The 22,139-nt window shown below is 34.2% G+C and overlaps 1 protein-coding gene across 2 annotated transcripts in view; it reads right to left on the bottom strand.

Annotated features, from left to right (window-relative positions):
- Positions 1-21,609, bottom strand: part of LOC117124892 (sushi domain-containing protein 2-like) — a 25,442-nt gene extending 3,833 nt beyond the window's left edge. Inside the window, exons 1-16 of one of the 2 annotated variants that reach the window (XM_033271223.1) lie at positions 21,407-21,609; positions 14,888-15,009; positions 13,636-13,938; positions 12,942-13,088; positions 12,175-12,343; positions 11,358-11,615; positions 9,053-9,383; positions 8,599-8,859; positions 6,347-6,621; positions 5,845-6,000; positions 5,094-5,285; positions 4,520-4,720; positions 3,250-3,498; positions 2,716-2,886; positions 1,743-1,917; positions 1,009-1,212 (exon numbers count right to left, since the gene is read on the bottom strand). In XM_033271223.1, coding sequence (XP_033127114.1) covers positions 1,009-1,212; positions 1,743-1,917; positions 2,716-2,886; positions 3,250-3,498; positions 4,520-4,720; positions 5,094-5,285; positions 5,845-6,000; positions 6,347-6,621; positions 8,599-8,859; positions 9,053-9,383; positions 11,358-11,615; positions 12,175-12,343; positions 12,942-13,088; positions 13,636-13,938; positions 14,888-15,009; positions 21,407-21,491 — 3,299 coding nt within the window. In that variant the 5' untranslated portion in view covers positions 21,492-21,609. Of the gene's footprint in view, positions 1-1,008; positions 1,213-1,742; positions 1,918-2,715; positions 2,887-3,249; positions 3,499-4,519; positions 4,721-5,093; positions 5,286-5,844; positions 6,001-6,346; positions 6,622-8,598; positions 8,860-9,052; positions 9,384-11,357; positions 11,616-12,174; positions 12,344-12,941; positions 13,089-13,635; positions 13,939-14,887; positions 15,010-16,046; positions 16,347-21,406 lie in introns of those variants that run through there. The other variant, XM_033271225.1, reaches the window with a different exon arrangement.
- Between the last annotated feature and the right edge of the window lie 530 nt (positions 21,610-22,139).

Below are 22,139 nucleotides of genomic sequence, written 5' to 3'. Positions count from 1 at the left end.
TTTGCCCTTGCTGTAATATTTTTTACATGGTCATCCCAAGTTAAGGTATGGTTAATAGTGACGCCCAAGTGGGAGTGATTTAGGACAGATTGAATTGGGGAGCCATTCAAGTAGTAAATCGGACGGTACTCCTTTTTAGATCTAGTAATGTGAAGAATACTAGTTTTATTTGAATTTAATTCCATTTCATTCGAGGCACACCACGCGGAGAGTGCATTTAAATCACTTTGGACTAAATATTCATCATTAACGCTATGGACATCTCTATAAATGATGGTGTCGTCAGCAAATAAGGCACAAGATGATAAAGAGGAAGCAAGGTCATTAATGAACAAGTTAAACAACATAGGGCCCAGTACACTACCCTGAGGGATCCCAGAGGTCACATATTTCTTTAAATATTATGTACCAATCCACTCAATTTTATGATGGTCCATTTATTAGTTTTTGCATAATCTTACGAACTGACAAACAGCAGTAAACACGTACATAACCTCCTTTGGCGCAGGTATTAATGACTCTCTTTTTTTTTCATTGGATCTTTTATAATTTTTTACAATGATTCTTAACATCTTTTTAACATTGAATATTTTACTCTATAGTATATATTCCGTGTTGTACTTTAATATAATAATATACAGTATTTTAAATTGTACTTGTCAATCAATCATCATCATCAGTTACTGTTCTTGCTTTTGTTGCAGGAACAGGCTTTACAACCCATACTGGTGCCTCTGGTTTGACATGATCTCCAACCAGGCCTCCCATCCATTGCTTTTTGTTTTTTGTCTCATTACAGTTGAGTGCAATCTCTTTTAATTGCTTTGTTATTTCTGACATCCTTGTCAGCCTTTGTCCTCCTTTTTTTCTTTTTAAAATGTCTTTCCACTTCCACTTGTCAATGTATGTGTTCAACAAAAAAATTTCCATTTTAATATGCATTTGTATTTTTTTTATGGACAAGTCAATAAATTAATCTTCAATCCTTTGTTTATGTTAAAGACTTACTCTTTCTTTTCATCCGGATAGTCATATCCATTTAATAATCTAGCTCCATTGCGAATTGACATATAGTCGTTATCAATACCCTTCTTTTTATGATCATCCAACTTAGTATACTCCGGATCACCTCCTGGAGTTATTTGAACTACATTTTTTCTCTCTTCTGGTGGTGTTTCGTCGAAGTCATCATAACCAGGGTTTGGAATATTGCTGAAAAATAAATATAAAACAAAAAATAAAATAAATAATTATCAAGGGAGGATTATTGTGTACCTTAAGTTTGGTTTCCATACAATCGCTACATACAATCGCCGAGAGCTTTCAGTGGTGCTGATTGGTCGGTCGAATCGGGGAGCCTTCCCGATTGCGTCAGGGACTTCTGCGCAGTTCAACAATTGCACCGAAAACACTGTAGTGATTTTATGGAAACCAGGCTTTATAAACATAACAGAAGTAGACTGTTCCATTAATTGTTGAGGGGTGTTGCTTTGTATGGAAAACCAGCATAAGTGAGCCAAAAATGAAAATTGAGTTTTTAATTTAATCATATTCTCAACATTGTAAGCCTTAAAATGATGAGCCATTTACTGGAATCAGCTTACTGTTGCCATAAGTAAAAGTATTATGGCTCTCTGTACTAAAGTATACAATATTGCCACATTCTACTGCCTCATATATCAAAAATACATATAAATATATATGAAATGTATATTTATTCATATTTTTACATATATATATACCTTGGTCCCCTCTCATGGGTCGGGTCCATCTCAATTGTTTCCTTTTTCTTCCGGTTTCTCCTGATCCTACATATCATTATTAGTATAATGATACTGATTATTCCAAACAAAGCACCCGCTGCGATGACTAGGGGTAAGATGATATTTGTTTTTGTAATTTTATCTGGTTCTGGACCTGAAGAAAACATAAATAGTTGCTGTTGATATAGAACCTCATCTTATGCCATATATAGTCATTATGTGCCTATATATGGTCATGATATGATATAATCATGACTATATTTAGGCATGTCACATGCTTCTGTAATCTTTGTACAATGATTTTCTCAATGTGATTTACTATTGGACAAATACATTTGATTTGATTTGATTCGATCATGGAGCTAGGCCCAGCGCCGGCTCCATTGTTGAGGAACAATAGGCCTATGTCTACGCAACTGAATAGGAACACGGTTCATGTCTATCTAAGTTTGTTTAGCTATAGGCCCATTCAATTTAATTGAAAAGGAGCTTTGCCCATGTCTACCTGCAGTCATATAGAAACTAGGCCCAAGTCAAATGAAACGGATGAAATTTTTGTGCCATTTTCAGGAACCGTAGGCCAACCATAACAATTGTTCATGAACATAGGCCAACGTCTACTGAATTTTATTTAAACTAGGCTCACTGGGCATACTGCCAATTTATCATGATTCATAGCTACCCTGGCATACTCAATCAGTGGCAGATTCATGGGGAGACCCAGCCAGCCCCGGCCACCCCCTAAATTTTTCAAAATTATATTTCAAAAATGGAAGAGAAAAAAAGAAAATCATATTCAAATTTAAATCTGAGAGTGCCATTTCCAGGCACCTACAGGTGCCATAATCATTAACCATTTCTAACCCCACCGACAACTTTGTTGGGGCTGAGGCAGTATTGACACTTTATCTGTGAAAATCAATTTAAAAAGCACACACAATCAAATTCATACCTTCGCAGGACGTTGCATTTCCTGACCACGCCCCGTTGATGCAAGTACGACTCTCTGAGCCCACTAACGTTGATCCCTCTCTACATGTGAAGGAAACACTCATACCATATATGTAAACAGTGCCTATCTTAGTGCCGTCAACGGGTGCATCCAATCTAGGGCAGACAGAAACTGCAAGAAAACACAGTGCAACATTAATCACCCTAGGCCTAATACTGGTTAATGTATTATTAAGTATTTTGGAATGGAAATATTTTATTTCATACCATTTTATTTAGATCAGAAATGGCAGTAAAATTAACACTGAATTGCATGCGATATAAAATATACATCAAAATTCTTCATAAAAATTACAATTTATAAAATTTTGTTTATTAGTACAAATTATTAAATTTAATTAAAATTTCTTTTTAACAATGATGATAATGAATGATAATATTGATGACGACGATGATGATGATGATGATGATAATGATGATGATAATGATGTTGATGATGATAACGATGGTGATGATAATGATTCCCCAAACTCACCATCTTCTGTAGAATCATCCGTATTATCATAATCCTCCTCCGCGTCTTTAGTTCCTTTGGCAACATTTGGATCTCCGGTTTTCTGATAGTCATAAGCACATGCCATGCTATTCCCGCATAGAAGGTTAACCTGTTCCTCCGGTATAGTGGACGGCAACGTGGATATAGGGACGAATCCAGGCTGATTGTATGTTGTGTAGTTTGCTAGTGCCTCGTAGTGAAAGAAGGAATTGGAAGCTGCAACCACAACTGGAAAAAAAAGGGAACCATAATATATAATATATCTTGGAGCAAATTGATTTGATTTGATTTGACTTTATTCAGTACACCACATCAACAACAAATAGCAAATAACAATAATTTTCTTAAAAGTTAAACATACTTTAAAAAATTTTAAAAACATTAAAAATTAAAGTCAATAAAATGCTTTGTTGTAAACCATGGTATACTAGGATAGCCCATGAAAGTTGTATAAAAACGACTTATTTCCAATGGGGTCCTTGAGGAAAAAACAATAGTAATCAAGTTAAATTTAAATGCTGCATAGCATAAAATAGTAGGTTAAAAAGCATATTAAAATGTGTTAAAACAATTTATTAAAGTATTAAATTTCAAAGTTAAAATTAAAAAGTTTAAAAAAATGTAAAAAGATATAAAAAGGAAGAATAATAATACATTTATAATAAAACATAAATCAGTAAAATAAATAAATAAACATATATAAATAAATAAGTAAAAATGTAATAGGGAAGTTTAAAATGCTCAAAAACAAATTTTAAAATTAAAAAAATAAAAATAAATAAATTTTAAACAAAATTAAAAAATTAAAAAAATAAATAAATAATTAATAAATTAATAATAATAATTTATAATTAATAAATTAATTAATTATATAATTAATTAATTTAATAATTAATGCTTTTTTCATTTATTATTAATTTATGAATAATTAATAATTAATAATGATCATTCCTGATGATGACATAGTTAATGTCGAAATGTTGGGTCCCGGTGCAGTGGTGTACGTTTCGGTGCTTGAAGTGTGTATTATACTTTCCTTATCTGAGATTTATTACTACATTGTGTTTGCATTTATTTTTCTAATATTTATACTACATATATGTATATGGCCTTGCACGGCCTTGATGAAAAGCACCCTTGAGTAAATCAAGATTTACTCTTTTAAAATAAAGTATTTATTATGTGGGCAAATCACAGACTTTTGTCATATAAATCTTTGTAGTGTAAACAAAGTTTAAATCTTACTTACATTCAGTTGATGATACATTATCATCCTCAGGATTATCATTCCATGAGCCTAGAAGTCCTGTTGTCCGCATCTTGAAGGACTCAGGTGCTAAAACCAATAGCGCCATGGCTGTTGAATTACTATGAACTCTGACCTGAGCTGATATTCCATTATCATACTGAATCAAGATTTCTGATGGCGTAGTTGAAGAAACAGTAACACCTAAAAAAATTAATTATTTTTTAATAAGGTTTTTATTATGCGAGCAATCAATAGTCGACCTGGGGGAGACACAACAGCTGCAGGGCAGTGCCACCACTTTGCGAGACAATCTCCGTTCTTTAAGATGCACATGGGCCATTTATTGGACAATTGTTTAAACATCTTTTAAATGATGGTGCAGATGTATAATAAATGGAGGGTAATTAGCGCTTTGTAAATACAAGGAATTAGTGCAATAGAAATACAAGTAATGCATGATGGAATAGAACTAGTGTAATATGCATATTTTTAAATCTTATATATTTATATAATTATTCTATCTTGTTTCTTTGTTTTATTAATTATAATTATTTTCATTTTATATAATTATTACCATTCAACCTCCACCATGATCCTGCCGCGAAATCAATCAACTGCCATTCCGTCATCTGTCCTTCCTCCCACACCATTAGATCCATTGTTCGACGTTCACTAAGCACCACTTGGATGTATGTCGTGGATTTAGCATAGTACACAGCAAAGGCAGTCAGGGCGGTGCCAACAGTTCCTGGTTCTGTAGCAGTCTCTGAATAAACATGATAAACCAATGTCAGTGGGATAAAAATAGGGCGCATCAAAACGCAGCCACATGGCTTAAAAGAAAGCCGAAACTGTTTCACTATCATATTTAAAATATTGATATTATTATTTGAAGTGACGCGTTTTGCATCAGTGCAGTGTTCATACCATCGAAAGTGGTGATAAATTGGCATAATTTGAGTTTGCGTAACGCATCTAAATTATCCTATAGGACCATAATTATGAAGGATTTATAAAAAGCCAATTTGTACTTTGATTACACACGCTCACTGACATCAATGTCAATCGACACATCAAACATACACACAACATTATGTTAACTGAATGCATGCACATTTCAACTGACAAATTTGCTTATTGTTGTGATGGAAATAAGAATGATGATGATGATGATAATGATGACGATGATGATGATTATGACAATGATGACGATGATAGCGATAGAGATGATATTTATTATGATGGTGTTGATGATGGTATGATATTCAATAGAAATTTAAAGATTAATTTATTTCAACATCATTGAAAGAAAGTAGTCGACATACTGTTAAATGGCTGCAGTCTTCCCTGAATCTCAAACTCTGTGGCAGAGGTCAACTCGGATGCAGAGGTCAACTGCATCAAGACAAACTCTCCCAGCTCGTTGAATGCCAGCCTGGCATCATCAAATGTAATAATATGTGGCTCGCCAAATATACTTGCTGCGGAAGTAAACAAAAAAAAAGATGGAATTATAATAAAACTCGCCCTATCAAATTTTGTGTGACAAATATGTGTGATATGCCCATATAAGTGCATGATGATGTCATACATTATGCCTAAATATGGGAACTTTTAATCAGTGCTTTGAATGGGGCACTTTACAGGCTGATGGAGGAATGAGGGCAAACACATAGTAGTATTCAGCATATATACAGTATGGCAGCTGAGATGGACATTTCTATTACTTTCAAGGGGTGTTTCAGGAGGTGGAATGGAGACAATTCAGACACTGCACAGCTAGATTATAGAACTACCCCTCAGAAAAAATACTATTTGCCAAATTACCTGGTTCAGGTGTGTTGTAGTCAAGACACTGGTCCGACGGTCTTTTATTCAAGTACGCTTGGCATGAGCTGTGACTACTTGACCTTACGCAGCATTGATTCCAGGGAATCACGTCCCACAGGTAGTTTGAGAGGAATGGGATATCGCCGACTAGGTCGTAAGGAGAAGCACCGGCATGGTGATAAAGCTGATGGCTACCGCCTGATGAGAAGTCTTCTAGATGAAGGATGTATCCATCCACACTATAGCAGCACTGGTTTCCATTACCGTTTGTACTGGAAAAAATATTATGATTAATTAACAATAGTTCTGTACAATATTAAGCAGATAAACTGACAAAAATGATTATAATATTGATTTAAATTGATCAATTGATAGTAGACACATTCACATAAGTTTTTGTGATAAAGTTATCATGATCTGACATCATGATAACTTTAGCATCTTAGAGAAAAACTGTTCCTATAGAAACAACATCATGATCTATTTATGCTAATGATGTGCAGTGTTGCATGATAACTACCAGAAGCACAACCGGTGAGGTTGTCTCGAATATTGGACTTACTAAACCCTGATTGGTTGAATTAGATCTCATGAATTAATTTATCATGTTAAACAAGGTTAATCATGATACATCAACATGCCCACTTTGACCACAAAAAGGTGAGCACGCTATTTGAATCTGGTAGGTTAAAAAATGACTGGCTTGATCATGATCCCTGGATCAAGGAGGTATACCTCCTTGCCTGGATCATGTTAACCCGTGAATGTGAACGTAGCTAATATTAATAATGATTGCTTCAAATAGCTGCACAGATCTTACTAGCATTAAAAAGTCATCATATCAAGTCACATCAATTATAATATGTTAAGTGAGAATTTTTACACCTTGTTTTACAAACTTAATACTTCAACGATCATAGGAAGAGGGCAGAATGTAAATGAAAATAAAACTTTTTATTCTTATTCAGAAAATCATTTGCCAAATACATGCAGACAGAGGAGAGAAAATAAAAACAAAATTGTTTTGGTGAATGTAAACATCGTAGTAATGGGATGGCAAAATGCTTTTAATTTATATAATTAGGAAGAAATATACATATTATATTTTTGGAGATTTCAAGACAGCAGTGGGCAAAATAAAAATAAAGAAAAACTTTTATTTTTTTTCTGAAATTTCGATTCTTTTGTGTTGGCGGTTGCGCTAACTGGCAAGAAACAAAATTGTATTTTTATTCGAAATCATCATTATTGGCAGTGGGCAGGTTTGTAATATATACAAATTGTAAAAGAAATCTCGGTTAGTATAAGGTTGTGTTTTTGATGATAATTTCTAACACATGAAGCAACACAAAGTGACTAATCGAGTTCCTAGTCCACATTTCAAGCGCCCTGAGCATCTTATATTAGATGGATATGTGTGCTACTGTGTTACAACTGATAAAAAAAACTGTACTAATGCTTGAACATATATATAGCGCCAATTCCAAATTATGTGTTCAAAGCTGTTTGAGTGTTATTACCCCTGGTCATTGGATAGCGCACGAATGCTACAACATGCTACCAGGTGCTCATTTATACTCCTGGGTAGAGAGAGACAAACATAGATAAAGTGCCTTGCCCAAGGGCACAAGCGACTTGCACAGTGGGAGTTTCAAAAACTTGACCGCAAGGTTGGAATTCCAAGCCACAACCGACACGCCAACTGCTTCTATATCAAAGGGTCCTTGGTATAAGCCCACCTCAACGACTTTTGAGTCAATTTTAAGTTCCTCCTTAGAATTGGATTTCTTCATTGATATGCACCAAGATACTAACACATGAAAAGTCCTAAGACATATTTCTAGTGGGGTCCTTCTCTTTTCAGAAGAGTGTACTGCGTTCTTTAACATGCACATGGGCCATTTTGCAACATGGGACCAATGACTTAAATGTCTCATCCGAAAAATGATGGTGCGCTTTTCAAACTTGATTTCCAATCCTCTAAACTTAAGCACAAGCTGAGCACTCAGACATGCGAATTGAACCACAGTTCAGTGCACACATATTGGCTCCAGTTTATCCGACAAATAGTAACTTATGTCTTAGATTAGATTTATGGAGAGGCTCAGACGAAAACAATCTAACTTTTGATTGCAATTTTATGACTGTAGTATTTTACTGGTCCCTGGGTATAAGCCCACCTCCAAATTGGACTCAAACTCACTTTCTAAGAGAGGAAACTTTACTATTACAACTATCCCAGCTCTTACCTTGGAAGACGAGCTCTTACACAATGTACGGCGTCAGGTCTGTTTTTACAATTACGCTCTAGCTGTGATCCTTTATTACAGAAGGGGTCATCTTCGTACCAGGTTGTGTCTGCTATAGCCTGCTGCAGAGTACATGGACAGGGAGGTGTGTCATCAGTTGGATTTACCCCCTCCGCTGTCCTAGCCCACTCATTACACCACGTTGTGGCACTGTCAGAATTACTGGGATTAAGGTTGAAAGGCAAACTCCACATACTAGGCCTATAAATAATGCAAAAGAAATAAACATGGAAAATTAAAATAATTTAAAAAAATAAATAAATATATAAAAAATAAAAATAAAATAATAATAAAAATCATATGTAAATAATAATAACAAATAAGAAATGATATAAAATTATTGGTAATATAACAATGTATGATAGAATGAAGTTAAAGAATTTAATTCACTCACTGAACATCTATAGAGGGCGCTACAGAATGCTCCACTATTTGTAGTAGTCCAACATCTTTTCCTTCCACAGGCAAGGACGCTAGGTCCAGTTCATAGCCTGCAGTCGTCAACGCAATGTCTGAAACAACGGTTACTAATTTTTCCAGCCTAATGTCGCCACCAATGCTTCTACGATTAGAATTTCCTTCTTGGTAGGTATACATGTTGAGATCCACGCGGATGTCTTCTGCAGTAGAATAAAAGTACGGAAAATTTCCCACTGGCCAGGAAATGTCTAAAGTATCGCCACTGGAGGTGAAGGTGATGGGTGGACGTATTATATCAAGACTCACTAAAAAGAAAAGAAGGAAAATATGATATTGCTGCTGTCTAGGATGACACTCACTGATATATATACACACACAATATAATCGTTTTAATGATACACAATGATACAATACTTCAAAATTATATATTTTTTACATAAACAATTATTTCAGTAAATTTTTCTTAAAAATCAAAACCAAAATCCCAAAATTAACTGGGCTATGATGTTAGCTTGACAACTTTAATTTTTACATAACAAAATTCATAATTTCATAGTATGAAACTGAATTGTGAAAGAGATGTTTACATATAAAGGCATAAAAATACATTTAAAAAAAAACCACAGTAGTAAAACAAAAATTATACTTATTTATTGTATTTTTATTATCATTATTTATATTATACATAAGTACTTCCTTGTCTGGATTCTCTGCAGGTATTATTATCCTGAAGATGATTGAAGCAAATCAATCAAAATGTTGAGACATTCTGAACAAACAACAGTTCTTTTCAGAACTATCTATGAGGTGATCTACTATTATTACTTCGCCATGCAAATCTTTAAACATATTATTTTTATTATTTTCATTCTCATTATTAATTATTAATATTATGATTTTAAAAGATTTTAAGATTACATTTAAAATGAAGTAATCCTGAATTGCACAAATTTCTACAAACTACTGACAAAATATCATAATATATAAGATATAATTATTGCTATTATACATTGAATTAAACATTCACAAAAACAAAAGACAAAAGACAAAAACATGCGATGCCAGAAAACCCCTAAAAATCCTATAAAATATTAATAATAAATAAAGTGTCCATTCTAAAGAGAAACACCTCCATTACTAATGATAGCAGAGACGGAATTTGTTTTAGGGATGTGGGGGGATTGGAGGCATGCTGCCCCCCCCCACCATCCCAACTCTTTGGAAATTAAAAAAAAAGAAAGAAAAGGAAATTACTGACCACCCAAAACACATTTACAGGTTATTTCTGGGTGTCTAGAAAACCAAAATTTTGCAGGTGAACGCTCCCTAGGGTAGTGTTGTCTCTCGATCTCTCTGGATCTGCCACTGGATAACCCCTTTTTTGAAATATTCCCCCCCCCCATTAGAACACAGACAACCTATACATTAACAGGGCGCCAAGTGTGTTGTTGTAGTGGCCTTTATAAATACTTGTATGATAACAATCAAACGTATTCTCTGAAAACACTACATAAACACTACATAAAAAGATTAATCAGGTAGAAATAAGTTCTTCACTTATTGTCTGACTTATATCAATAAGGAAGTACTATACAATAAAACGTCAATTATTAAGTGCTTCTGGACTTGGGTATCCTGTTGCAAGGAAAGTTAACAGTTTGTAAACTCTTTTAAGTAGATAATTTGGAATTTAGCCAAGAGCAATATTTGTAGCAATGTAAAAAATTTCAAAGAGGTTTGTTGGCTAAACGGGAAAGCAAAGTTTGCTAAACGGGAAAGAGCACATTGAATAAAAACGAATGATTGAGAACTTCTTTTTAATGTTTTTTTGCGCAAAATAAACATATGTTTTAACTACTGTACAGTCTTTTACGATATAGTAATATAAAGTCAAAACAAGAATAAACAAATTTTGTGACATGTCAAAAAAAAACATTAGAAATATAAACATACACAGTGTATAGGTAATAAGTAAATAAATAAAATAAAATAAACGAATAAATAAATAATTTAAAAAATAAATAAATAAATAAAAATAAATAAATAATAAAAAAATAAATAAATAAAATAAGTAAATTCTTTTGCAAGATACAAATAATGTAGTGGATATAGAATAAAATTTAAAGAATAAATAAATAAATAATATAAAATAAATTAAAAAAAAGAATAAATAAAAAAATAAATATAAATAAAATATATAATAATAAAAAAAAAAATTAAATAATTTGTTTTTGTAAGATACAAATAACATAGTGTGCATAGAATAAATTTTAACGTACCGATATGAATAGATCCCGTGTAGGGGAAAGTGTTCCCCCCATCTATTGACAAAGCCACTGAAATATCTCCGACCTTTAGCAACATTGGTGTTACACACTCAACTGTGAATGGACTGTGTTGTTTGTAACTAGTCGATGTAACAACTCCGTCTATCCTGCATTTTATGCTTTTGGTTTCATCAAAACAGGGTCCAGAGATATATAACACCTCTCCTCCTAGAAGGCTTCCAACCCTGGGGCTGATCGATAGCCTGTCGTCTGGAAAGAATATTTTTTATCTTCAATTATCATAATTTATATTATTATATTAATTATTATACTTTTTTAACTGATACCAAATATTTTCTTCTTTTGCTTTATTATCCTTGTAACTATATGTACATAAATAAATTCTATATTATTATCTTATTTACAGGGTTGTAGCTATAGAAAACTAAGAATAAATAAATAAATTTCAGAGACTTAAAAGTGGGTTAATAAGGGTGTGTGAAGGGTCATAAAATTAGCTTTAGACTGGGTGGAAAACTTCAAGCCTAAGTGGCCTGCCAGCCTCCACCCTTCATAATTACATCCCTGTATTCATACTGAATAAATAAAAATCATCAAGTTAAGTTCTGCTGTCCTATCAATTTTTTTCGACAAAAAACTGTTGTATGCCTATATATAGTCATGATGTGCCTATATATGGTCATGATGTGCCTATATATGGTCATGATGTGACATCGTCATGACCATATTTAGGCATGTCACATAATATTGTCAAATAAATTTTTCAATTCTGGACAGGGCTTTGTAAAATAAAAATTAAATAACTCACCGTCAATGTCGTCATAACAACCACCAGCCACAATGTCCGTCAAGTCAACCCGGAACATCCACCGTCCAATCCGATCAACATTTGACGTCCTATTGATGTTAAGGATCTGATTGGTTCGCGAACCAACAACTGAGTAGAAATTAACACCATCACCGGCATTGAATCCAACCTATCAGGTTAAAGGATAGATAATAAGTCACTTTCCCTCCACCAATCAAATTACTTGATATTTCTGTTACTAATGGTGATCTACAGATAAGCTTTTATACACCTTTGTAGTGAAAGCTATTTTCTCTCCTTTTAAACTAACTACGGCAGACTGGGTACCATTCCCTAAACTTTGTCTAAATCAGTGAAAATTATTAAAAATAAATTGATTTTGGCACATATGGCTTTCCATACTACACTTTTTCTGGGTTCTGCGATTTAAATTAAACAACATAAAAAGTTTATCGATATGAACAGATGCTAGTGGTGCTCGTCGAAAGTTTCTAACATTTGAAAACAATAAATAAATTAGAAACTTGTGTTTAATCTTAAACATAACTTAAGACAATGACAAATGATTGAAAATTATTTTTAAAAAAACAAAAAAACAAAAAACTCTAAACTTTTGGAATTTTTTAGCTCTAATGTGCAAATCGAGAAACACTCAGCTGATTGATTTATAAATCATTTTTGTATGGGCAGCCTTTAGGGCCAATTCTACTGCTTCTATTATACTGCCCTTACCAAGGCTCTCAAGACTATGAGAACTTGTTTTTTACCTGTGCAGCAACAGACTTGTTTCCCTTTGCTAGTCCATCTTCCCCACCACTTGACAACCCTGTGGTCCACTCAAGTTGTCCATAATTGAACATAACGAATGATAATACACCGTCTGTTATTAGCACTGTCTGAAATGTGTTGTATCTCTAGAAATGTAGATTAAATTAAGCATACAATTAAATAATTATGAATTTGTAAAATTCTTCCACCGGAAGCTCCAAAATTTGGTGGTCTGCAATTACCACTCAGCCACTCAACTCACCCCAAACCCTATGACTTTTCGCAGTTGATAAGTGGCGGATCCAGGAATTTTAAATAGAGGGGCCTAGAGAGGAGCTTTCACAGGAAACACCACAGCCCCGCAACATACTGTAATTTTCTTTTTTAATTATGTGGATGATGTCTCAAAACCAGCTGAAATTTACGTGGAAAATCTCTAGGAAAATAGGTGCGCAGATTCGCGAATATTGCATAAAATTATATATTAAGATTAAATGCTTAAGTTTCAGCAAAAACCTGTGTGCAAAATCAAATATGTTCTCCATTTGAATATAGAGGTAATTTCATTTTTCAATTTAGGGGATTGGGCACCCAGGCTGACTCCCCTCCCACTGAATTCACCACCGGTGATAATATCATAATAATTATTGAGTTGTTTTTTTTAAATAAAACATACATTCCACTTAAACTTACATCACCTACTCCAGTGAGATAAAAATAGGGAACATTTTCCCATGTTGCTATAAAAATCCATTTTGTAGTGAATTTTTTCAAGCCAAGTTCACCTCCAAACACCCTTAAAACTTCTTTAGTTGCTCTGTCAAACACTTCTTCATCATTTGTGATTTCACGGTAAAATACTGAACCTGTGCCCTTGCTGAGATCCACGTCTGCCCAGTAGGGGGCAATCAAACGCCGGTTATCGTCCAATGGGAAGGGATCCGCCTCGTATGCCTCCACCAACTTATTAAACGATAGGATACCATTGTCATTGACCTAAACAAAAATCAGTTCAAAGTTCATTTGTCAGTTATCAATTTTAAATAATAAAATAACTTAATTGTTATTAAACGGACGTGGAAGCAGTTGGCGCAAACTTTTGTGGCTCAGACATTCAACCTTCAGTTCGAGGTTTGTTACCCTCACCATGCAAGTCGTTGTGTTTTTAGACAAGGCACTTCACCTACGTTTGTCCCTCTCCACCCAGGAGTATAAGTGGTTGTCTGGTAGAATCCAATAGCAAGCGCTGATTCTAGCCGCTTATGAAATTAGCTATATCTTTATCTGAATGTAGAGGTATGCAATGGGTGTAGGCTATGGGAAGGGGAATGTGGGATACCCTTCCACTATGATGACTGCAAATCAGTTCCATTTAGTTAAAATATGAAAAATGACCATTATATTAATATTTTTTTATTGGCAAGGTCGTTTCACATCCCCCCCCCCCCGATCCAAATTCGGACCTGAAAAATGAACCTGTATGAATGGGTCATCCTGTATGAATGGACATCATGGGGAGCAGCTAGAGCGGCAGCAGCCAACAGGGACGGATGGAGGCATTCTGTTAAGGCTTTATGCGTCACTTGACGCGAAGAAGCTGGGTAAGGTAAGATGAATGGGTCCATTCATTCAGTGTACTCCAAGAATAATCTACGAAAGGAAGACTTATTTCCAGTGGTGATTGGGCAGTACACCGGGAGACAATCCCCCACTCCATTTTGAAGAGTGTACTGTGTTCATGTACATGGGCATGTAATGCACACACGATCAACCGCTTAAATGTTCCATCCGTAATTACGATTCTCTATCATAACATGCACTTCAGCTCTCAAGCTGAAATACACGAAGAGCAGCGGTGGGAATTGAACCGGGGACCACACACAGTGGCTACCAACAGTTTAGCCGATTGAGCCAAGCTGCTGTTCTCACTACAACTAGAACTTACGAAGAGAGATCTGTGATTCGAGTCGAAATATGGGAAGTCCCTGGCAATGTGCACCTCAATTCCTATATCATCCTCTTTGGGAAGTTCCTGATCTGTTGCATTTCCGTACGGATAAAATAAATCTGCAAAAAAGAAAAATGAGATACCACCATAAAATTCCATATACGGAAGAAAACAAAAGGCAAGTACACACTGCACCCAATGATAGTAGGCTGACACTATGAACTTTTACTCTAAACCCTGTGAATAGTTCTGTGGTTTTACATTGGCTTTATGCTTAGACCTACACTTACTGTATTTTGACCTTTTCTGTATTTTGTCCTTTTACAATAAAGAAAACTTTTTCTGCAGTTGAATTTTTTTTTTTAATTTAAAAGCTGCTAAAATGGCTAAAAAACATTTGCCAACTGGGTGTTTGACATGTCCAACAGCGGGGTCCAAACCAAGGGTCCGACTACAGCCTCGGTCAGGGTCGCGGATAGCAATCATAGCATTAGGCCATGTTAAAAAAAAAAGGGCCATGTTAAAAAAAAGAGTTGTTGATCATCCTTTTTTACAAAAAAAAAAATTGGTAGAGAAGGAGGTTTTTTTGTTTTCTTTTTTTTTTTAATGAAACCACTAGCTGAAAAATAAAAAATTCAATGTAAAATAATGGAATATGAAAAATAAAATACATAAAGAATGCACAGCCTTCATTGATTCTGTACTGTCATTATCTCAAAAGTGGTAACTGACCAGTGGCATAAACACTTTTAAAGATACAGTATCAATATTACGGCACAATCCTCCCTCTCAAAAATTAAGAGGGAGGGCGGTTTTCTTTCTTTTTTTTTTTTTTTTTTAACGGAACAATAGATTATTTCACTTTTGTTTTTACGGATGAGGGAGGGACTGTTTATATTTGGTCTGTAATAGTAAATATTGTATAAAAACTGGTTTAATTTTTTTTAAAGAAAATGTAATTAAAGTTGCAAAATTGCATTGTTATTTTTATGCTGTTGAAATAATTGATGCAGCAAAAAAAATTTTTTTTTATTCCCGCATCAATATTTCCAGAATTTTTGACGCGGACGGGAGTGATAATCCAATATATTTTTCTATTTGCAACATAATTAACTCTTTTGCGAACAGGTGGACGTGAACTCAACATCATGGATACCTCGTGGTCGGATGAAGATTAATTCATTGCCCAACATAGGCTTAGCCAGCGAGCCGTCCGGCCGTCTTTTGGACTGCCTACAATTATGTAGGACTGCTACATTTACCGTGACGGCTTGGCCTAATCAGCTTGGGCCTGGTCTCCCCAGCAACTCCCTGGTCTCCCTTTAGCAAATTCTTTATATTCTTCAAATCTATCGAATGTTACATTAAACTAAAGCTAAATCATATGCTGGTCGCATCGGCCCAAACCAATTCGGTCCACAACCAGCTGGGCCATTTTAACAAGAACTTAAACGTTGTACTATCTCCATCTGTACCTCCAGTCCTAAAATTCAGCACCCGCGATCAGCGATCTATTTTGATGAAGGGCGACCTCTATACACGTTCAATGTTCTATGGTTTATAAATAAATTTTCCAAATTATTCTGGTTTTGTTCCCATTTGATTTAATTGTACTTGTTTTAAAAATGGCGTAGAAATTGCTGTAAGTATTAACCAAGCTATAGTTCGTGCTCAACGTGTGGAAATAATGAGCAAACATTCCTCTATTAAATTCACTTACTTCGTGTTTCAGACGAGTGGTACCTGTTTGTTACATCCCTACTTCCTGGTAAGCCTACATAATTGTCAATTATGCCCCGCTAATATATTATTATATAAATATATTTTTTTTTGTGCCGTTACTGGCCTTTGTAGTAATATTTTTTCATGAATAGAGTACAACAGATTCCTATCACCATCATGACGTCAGGTCTTTTAGATAACGATAATACAGAACTCAGTATCGCGTACTACGATTGATAATTGTATTCAGTATTGTGCGAATGATTTTCTGGAATCGAAATGATGGCAAAAAATAAAAGATGACAGTCGATTTTCGTAAGGGAAAAAAAAATGGAACCTATATGTAATAGGAATGTTGAACAGGTATTAAATTATAAATATTTAGTTGTTCTATACAATAAACTTTCATGGGCTGATCATAATTTTATGACGAAGAAATTAAATTCCAGAATGTACTAATGCTTTTAATGTGCGTTATAATTTTTATTTCTATTTTGTTTACATGTTTGGAATATGTGAGATAGGGAATTACTTCATGATTGGCTGGGGTGGGGATGAACTGTGAAGATGATCGGTTCGAGTCTGCAGTCAGTGGACGGGTCTATACTGATCGATTAGCTACTAAAATATAGCATTTTGATTCTTTCCACAGTGAACTGAACTGAACTTTATTGAACATACGCTTTTAGAACAGCGGCACACATCAGAATGATGGTGCGTTCACAAAGGGAACATACAAAATCAAGAACATTATAAAAAATAAAAAGCTAAACTATGAAAAACAGCGAGCAAAAATATAACAAAATATAAAAGTTCAAAACAGAGTAGTGTACAAAAAAGTAGTTAAATACAGTATCTTACTGGTATTTTGAAATACAACTGTTGGCTAACTAAAATCTTCTCACTATTATTGCTATTATTAAAGATAGGCCTATATTATTATTACTGTTATTATTGTTATTATTATTATTATTATTATTATTATTATTATTATTATTATTACTATCATTACTACTACTATCATTACTGTTTAGTAATTTTGTTTTTATTTTTATTTCATTATTACATTATTATGTTATAATTGTTCTTATGATTCTTAACATGGTCATATCGATTATTACCGTCAACATCATTAATTTTGTTCCAGGAACTAATGCTACCACTAATTAAAAATATTATTATTATTATTATTATTATTATTATTATTATTATTATTATTATTATTATTATTATTATTATTATTATTAATACTATTATTATTACTATTATTATTATCATTAATATTATTACTATTATTATTATTATTATTATTATTACTATTATTATTATTATTATTATTTATTATTATTTATTATTATTATTATTATTATTATTATTATTACTATTATCGTCATTATTTTATTACTATTTTCACAAATTCTTATTTATTAAACTGTTATTATAGGTCTTTAAAATTACTTTCCCTGTTAACAAAAAATCAAATAAAATAAACAAAAACAATAAACAAATGTGAAAAAGAGAAAATAACAATAATATACATAAAGTGATAACTCAGCACAGAGTGAATCAGTTGATTGTACACAACAAAGTGGTGAACCCTGGCCACTGGTTGCGAACCATACGGCCTAGGATTATTTTATTTAATTCTTATTCTTCATCATTGGACACAAAAGTAACAGATTAACAAGACCAAGTCAGAAAAAGCAGCGAAAATGAAGGGATGAACAGGTGTCAAGCACCTACATCTACACCCTATACATCTACAAAATATAAATAAATCCGTGGATATTATAAAAAAAGGGAAGTTATTAAATTATTAATTATTAGTTTATTTTAATTACAGTAAATAAATACATCACAATTGCAAAAAAGAAAATTCACTTTATTAAATATAATAATTCAATTATTAATTAATAATGTTTGCTAAGTGTGTATGTAATTTTATATTCAATCGATCAATTATTTATTTGCATTTTCAATTATTAGATATATTTTTTTATGATTTTTCTTACATTGATGTTTGATATTTTCTTTGGAGAATAGTGCTTGTTTTCTCAATATACAAGTAAGGTAAGGGTCAAACATGACAATACTTCTGCTACTACATACATCGACGGATGGCTATGCCTTATAACACGTTCTACCACATCGTTGTACATTTTAATTTATTCTCCCAACTGTTTCTAACCCAATTGTTATAACTAACAAACAATATTTACCACGACATGTGTTCACAAAATACAATATATTATTACAAGTCAGAATATACGAATATTTCATAAATGAGTTGTAGGTTGATTAAGAGGCGTGCCGCGAAAAAAAAAATGAGCCTGGAATAGAGGCTTGTTTGCTCTTTTATTGGGAATGCCTTGCAGTAGTAAGAGTCAATATTTGTTAACAAAAACAGATGGTACGTAACGCATTTACCATTACTCATCCATAATGAAGTCGTACCAATATCATCCCCATTGTGGGGGTCAGATGACGGGGTTAATGTGACCGAATGGGGGATGAGGAAGGAGCAGCAAATGCATTCCTTGATTCACCCTCCGCCCCTCTTCCGCCCCCTCCGCAGACAGCACCACTGCCGTTTGGGTATATAGCAGTCAACAGGAACCGAGGTTCAGGTTATGCGGACATGTTAACTGGCCTAAAACGATATCCTATATCGCATATTTTGTCATTTTACATATAAATCTATAGTTGGGAAAATTTTGTATTCAAAGCAGATATTCTGAGGCAATGTTTAACGTGGTTACAGACCCACTGCTTTTTGTACACTAACACATTAGTGCACCCCACAAACAGGCAAGCATAAAAAAAACTGCGGCGGGATAGGAAATTGCAACAGGAAAACGAAGACATAACACCTTTGCTTCGCTATTATGTATAATAATGTAGGACAAAACTACATAGCTACAGTATTTTATAAGCAGTGTTCCCTTCGCCCCAACCCCCCATCTCTTCAGTCTATCAATCGTTCGAACAGCATTAGAAAATATATGTACGAATATCAACGATGATTGTTTAAAAAACGGGGATACAATAATTACAGCTGAGAAAGTTCTCACCAAATATGAAAAAAAAAAAAGAATCAATGTATGAACGGACTGGACCCACAACTGGCCTACATTCCGGGCTGTCTCACAGTTTAGAATGCCATATCGTCACATGCTTATTATCCGCGCATGTGAGAACGTTGATTTCTCGTTGTCGTCTGGAAATTATTTCCCTAACAATAGAGAATTTCCTTTTTGTCATGAAAATTATCAATAAAATCAACGAAATTCTTTAAATCACTCGACAGTTAACATACTGTTAAATGCTACAGTGATCACATTTTTACTGTGGTTGGCACTGGTTTCCCCCAGATATTTTGCCTTTGTGGAAGAACAAATAAAACGATAAGATGAAAAAAACCGGATTCTTATCTTCTTATTCACTGAAGTTAGGCATTGTTTGAAGTGAAAATGCTTGGAATGCGTGATGCAATACATATGACGGTATTTATATAGCCCTCTATAACACTACTAAAGCGGGGTATTTACGGCGCCTGATATTCGTCGACCGACGCGAAAAAACGCAACGCCACCACTCGCGCGCAACAGATCGTCTTCAACGACGATCAGTTCAGACGGCCACTGATAATTAATCAACAGACGGCGTCGTGCCATCTACAGTAGCTCTCACAGGGAGCGAAGTTGGAGTCGCAACACAAATCGGCTCCCTAGGGAGAGTATTGTATAATTTGTTTATAAATCTGTGCACTGGTGCTCGAACCTCTATAAAAAGAGTGGGGCGGATCCAGAATTTTTAAACGAGGCGGAACAGATTTCATAGGAATAATATGTACTGTAATGACAATCACTATACAGATATATAAGTAACCAGCGATGGCATGATTCATGCTGTTACGAAATATTGTAACATTTAGTATTTGTATGACGATCTGTATCTTTATCTGTAGCAAAATCGTGTTTCCTCCGTCCCCATTCACCCCTAAATCCTCCCCTGAGTGGCCTAGCCAAACCATAGTGCTAATGTATATTATACTGTATTGGTGTTGATGCTACGGTTTGGCTTTATCCCCAAGCTCGGAGAGGGGTGGGGGTGGGGCAGTCAATTTTTAATATGTCTGGTGATTAGCTGAATTAATAAGAAGCCTGAGAAATGATAGGGCATACACGATACTTCACAGATATAATCGCACAAGCTTAAATAAAACACCTGTTACATTCAAACATTCAAAAACACCCAGAAACAACATTTATTAGGTTCACGGATATTTCGTCTCCATATTTTTCTATCTTACTTGAACGCACGTGCTTACCTATCTATGTTACAATATATATAATATATATATTAACATCAATCTGTTTGTCAAATGAGTCTGAAGATGTGTATAAGAGACAGCATTGTATTATACTATGAGTCTACTCAAAGTGGGGCATCGCTGTTGACAACGAGAATATTTAATATCTCTATTGATTTTTACCGTAAATAAATCACACAAAATCATCAAACTGACGTGTGTGAATGAACGACGATCTTTCGCAGCGACATCGCACACACACAGTGTGGTACAAACATTGTTCGTATTGACATTGCCAAAGGCACGCTAATAAACATGAATGTGTACCAAAATATTAATTAACAAAGCCTACTTAATCAGATTATATAGTATGCATTTTAGCGAATGTTGTTAATACACGAAGGGCGGTTTAGTCCTTACTCCATATTTTAGATTGAAATGTTCAGGCCTAGATAACATTAATTACATAATACAATACATACCATCGTCAGAAGCGAGCGATGTCCCTGAGAAAACTATTAAAATTGTAAATATCCGTAAGCCTATGCCTGTCGTCTGCCAAGTCATGGTTAGCGGGTGACTATTGGGGAAAATGTAATAAAACGCAATTGTGTACGCGTTGAAATAGACGTTGTATGTCGTCAGTCAGGTGAACGCTTTGTAGTTTGCGTTGGGGTATCGACTCTATCATCAGAATCAGCATTCAAAATGAGCCACGCTCGAGTGGATATGAATGAAAACCTGTCGCCCACTAGAAAAATATACAGTCAGGTATAAAATGAGTCATAAGTCGTTTATCCATTATTTTTTTTTTATTTATTACTAAGTTCATTCTATTGTGTGACGAGGACCCTTATCTTTTTATAAATATTAATACTCATGTATTAGACCTGGGCTCTCTTCTGAAAATTTTGCGGGATATTGTCATTATTGAGAAAAGAAAAAATGTTGCAGTATTATATAACCATGGACAAATTAGTTTAAAACTATTTCCTCCATGATATAACATAGGCCTACACACAATGCTTTCTGTCTGCAAGCAGTAAAATTGAGATCGCAAAATGTACACAGTGATATTTTGTTGGATATGGTGTCTGGAGTTGAATAGGAACCGTGTACTGGGGTGTAGGCCTACTTATAGTCAGGTACAATGACGTCATCAACTTTCGCTATGAAAGCTCAAATTTAAAGTTATAGAAATAACAAAAACAATGC

This window comes from Anneissia japonica, unplaced genomic scaffold, assembly GCF_011630105.1.
Source record: "Anneissia japonica isolate Jap-2015-1 unplaced genomic scaffold, ASM1163010v1 scaffold1881_len754168_cov175, whole genome shotgun sequence".
NCBI lineage: Eukaryota > Metazoa > Echinodermata > Crinoidea > Comatulida > Comatulidae > Anneissia > Anneissia japonica.
The sequence above is the reverse complement of the archived record's forward strand: the minus strand, read 5'-3'. Positions and strand labels throughout refer to the sequence as shown.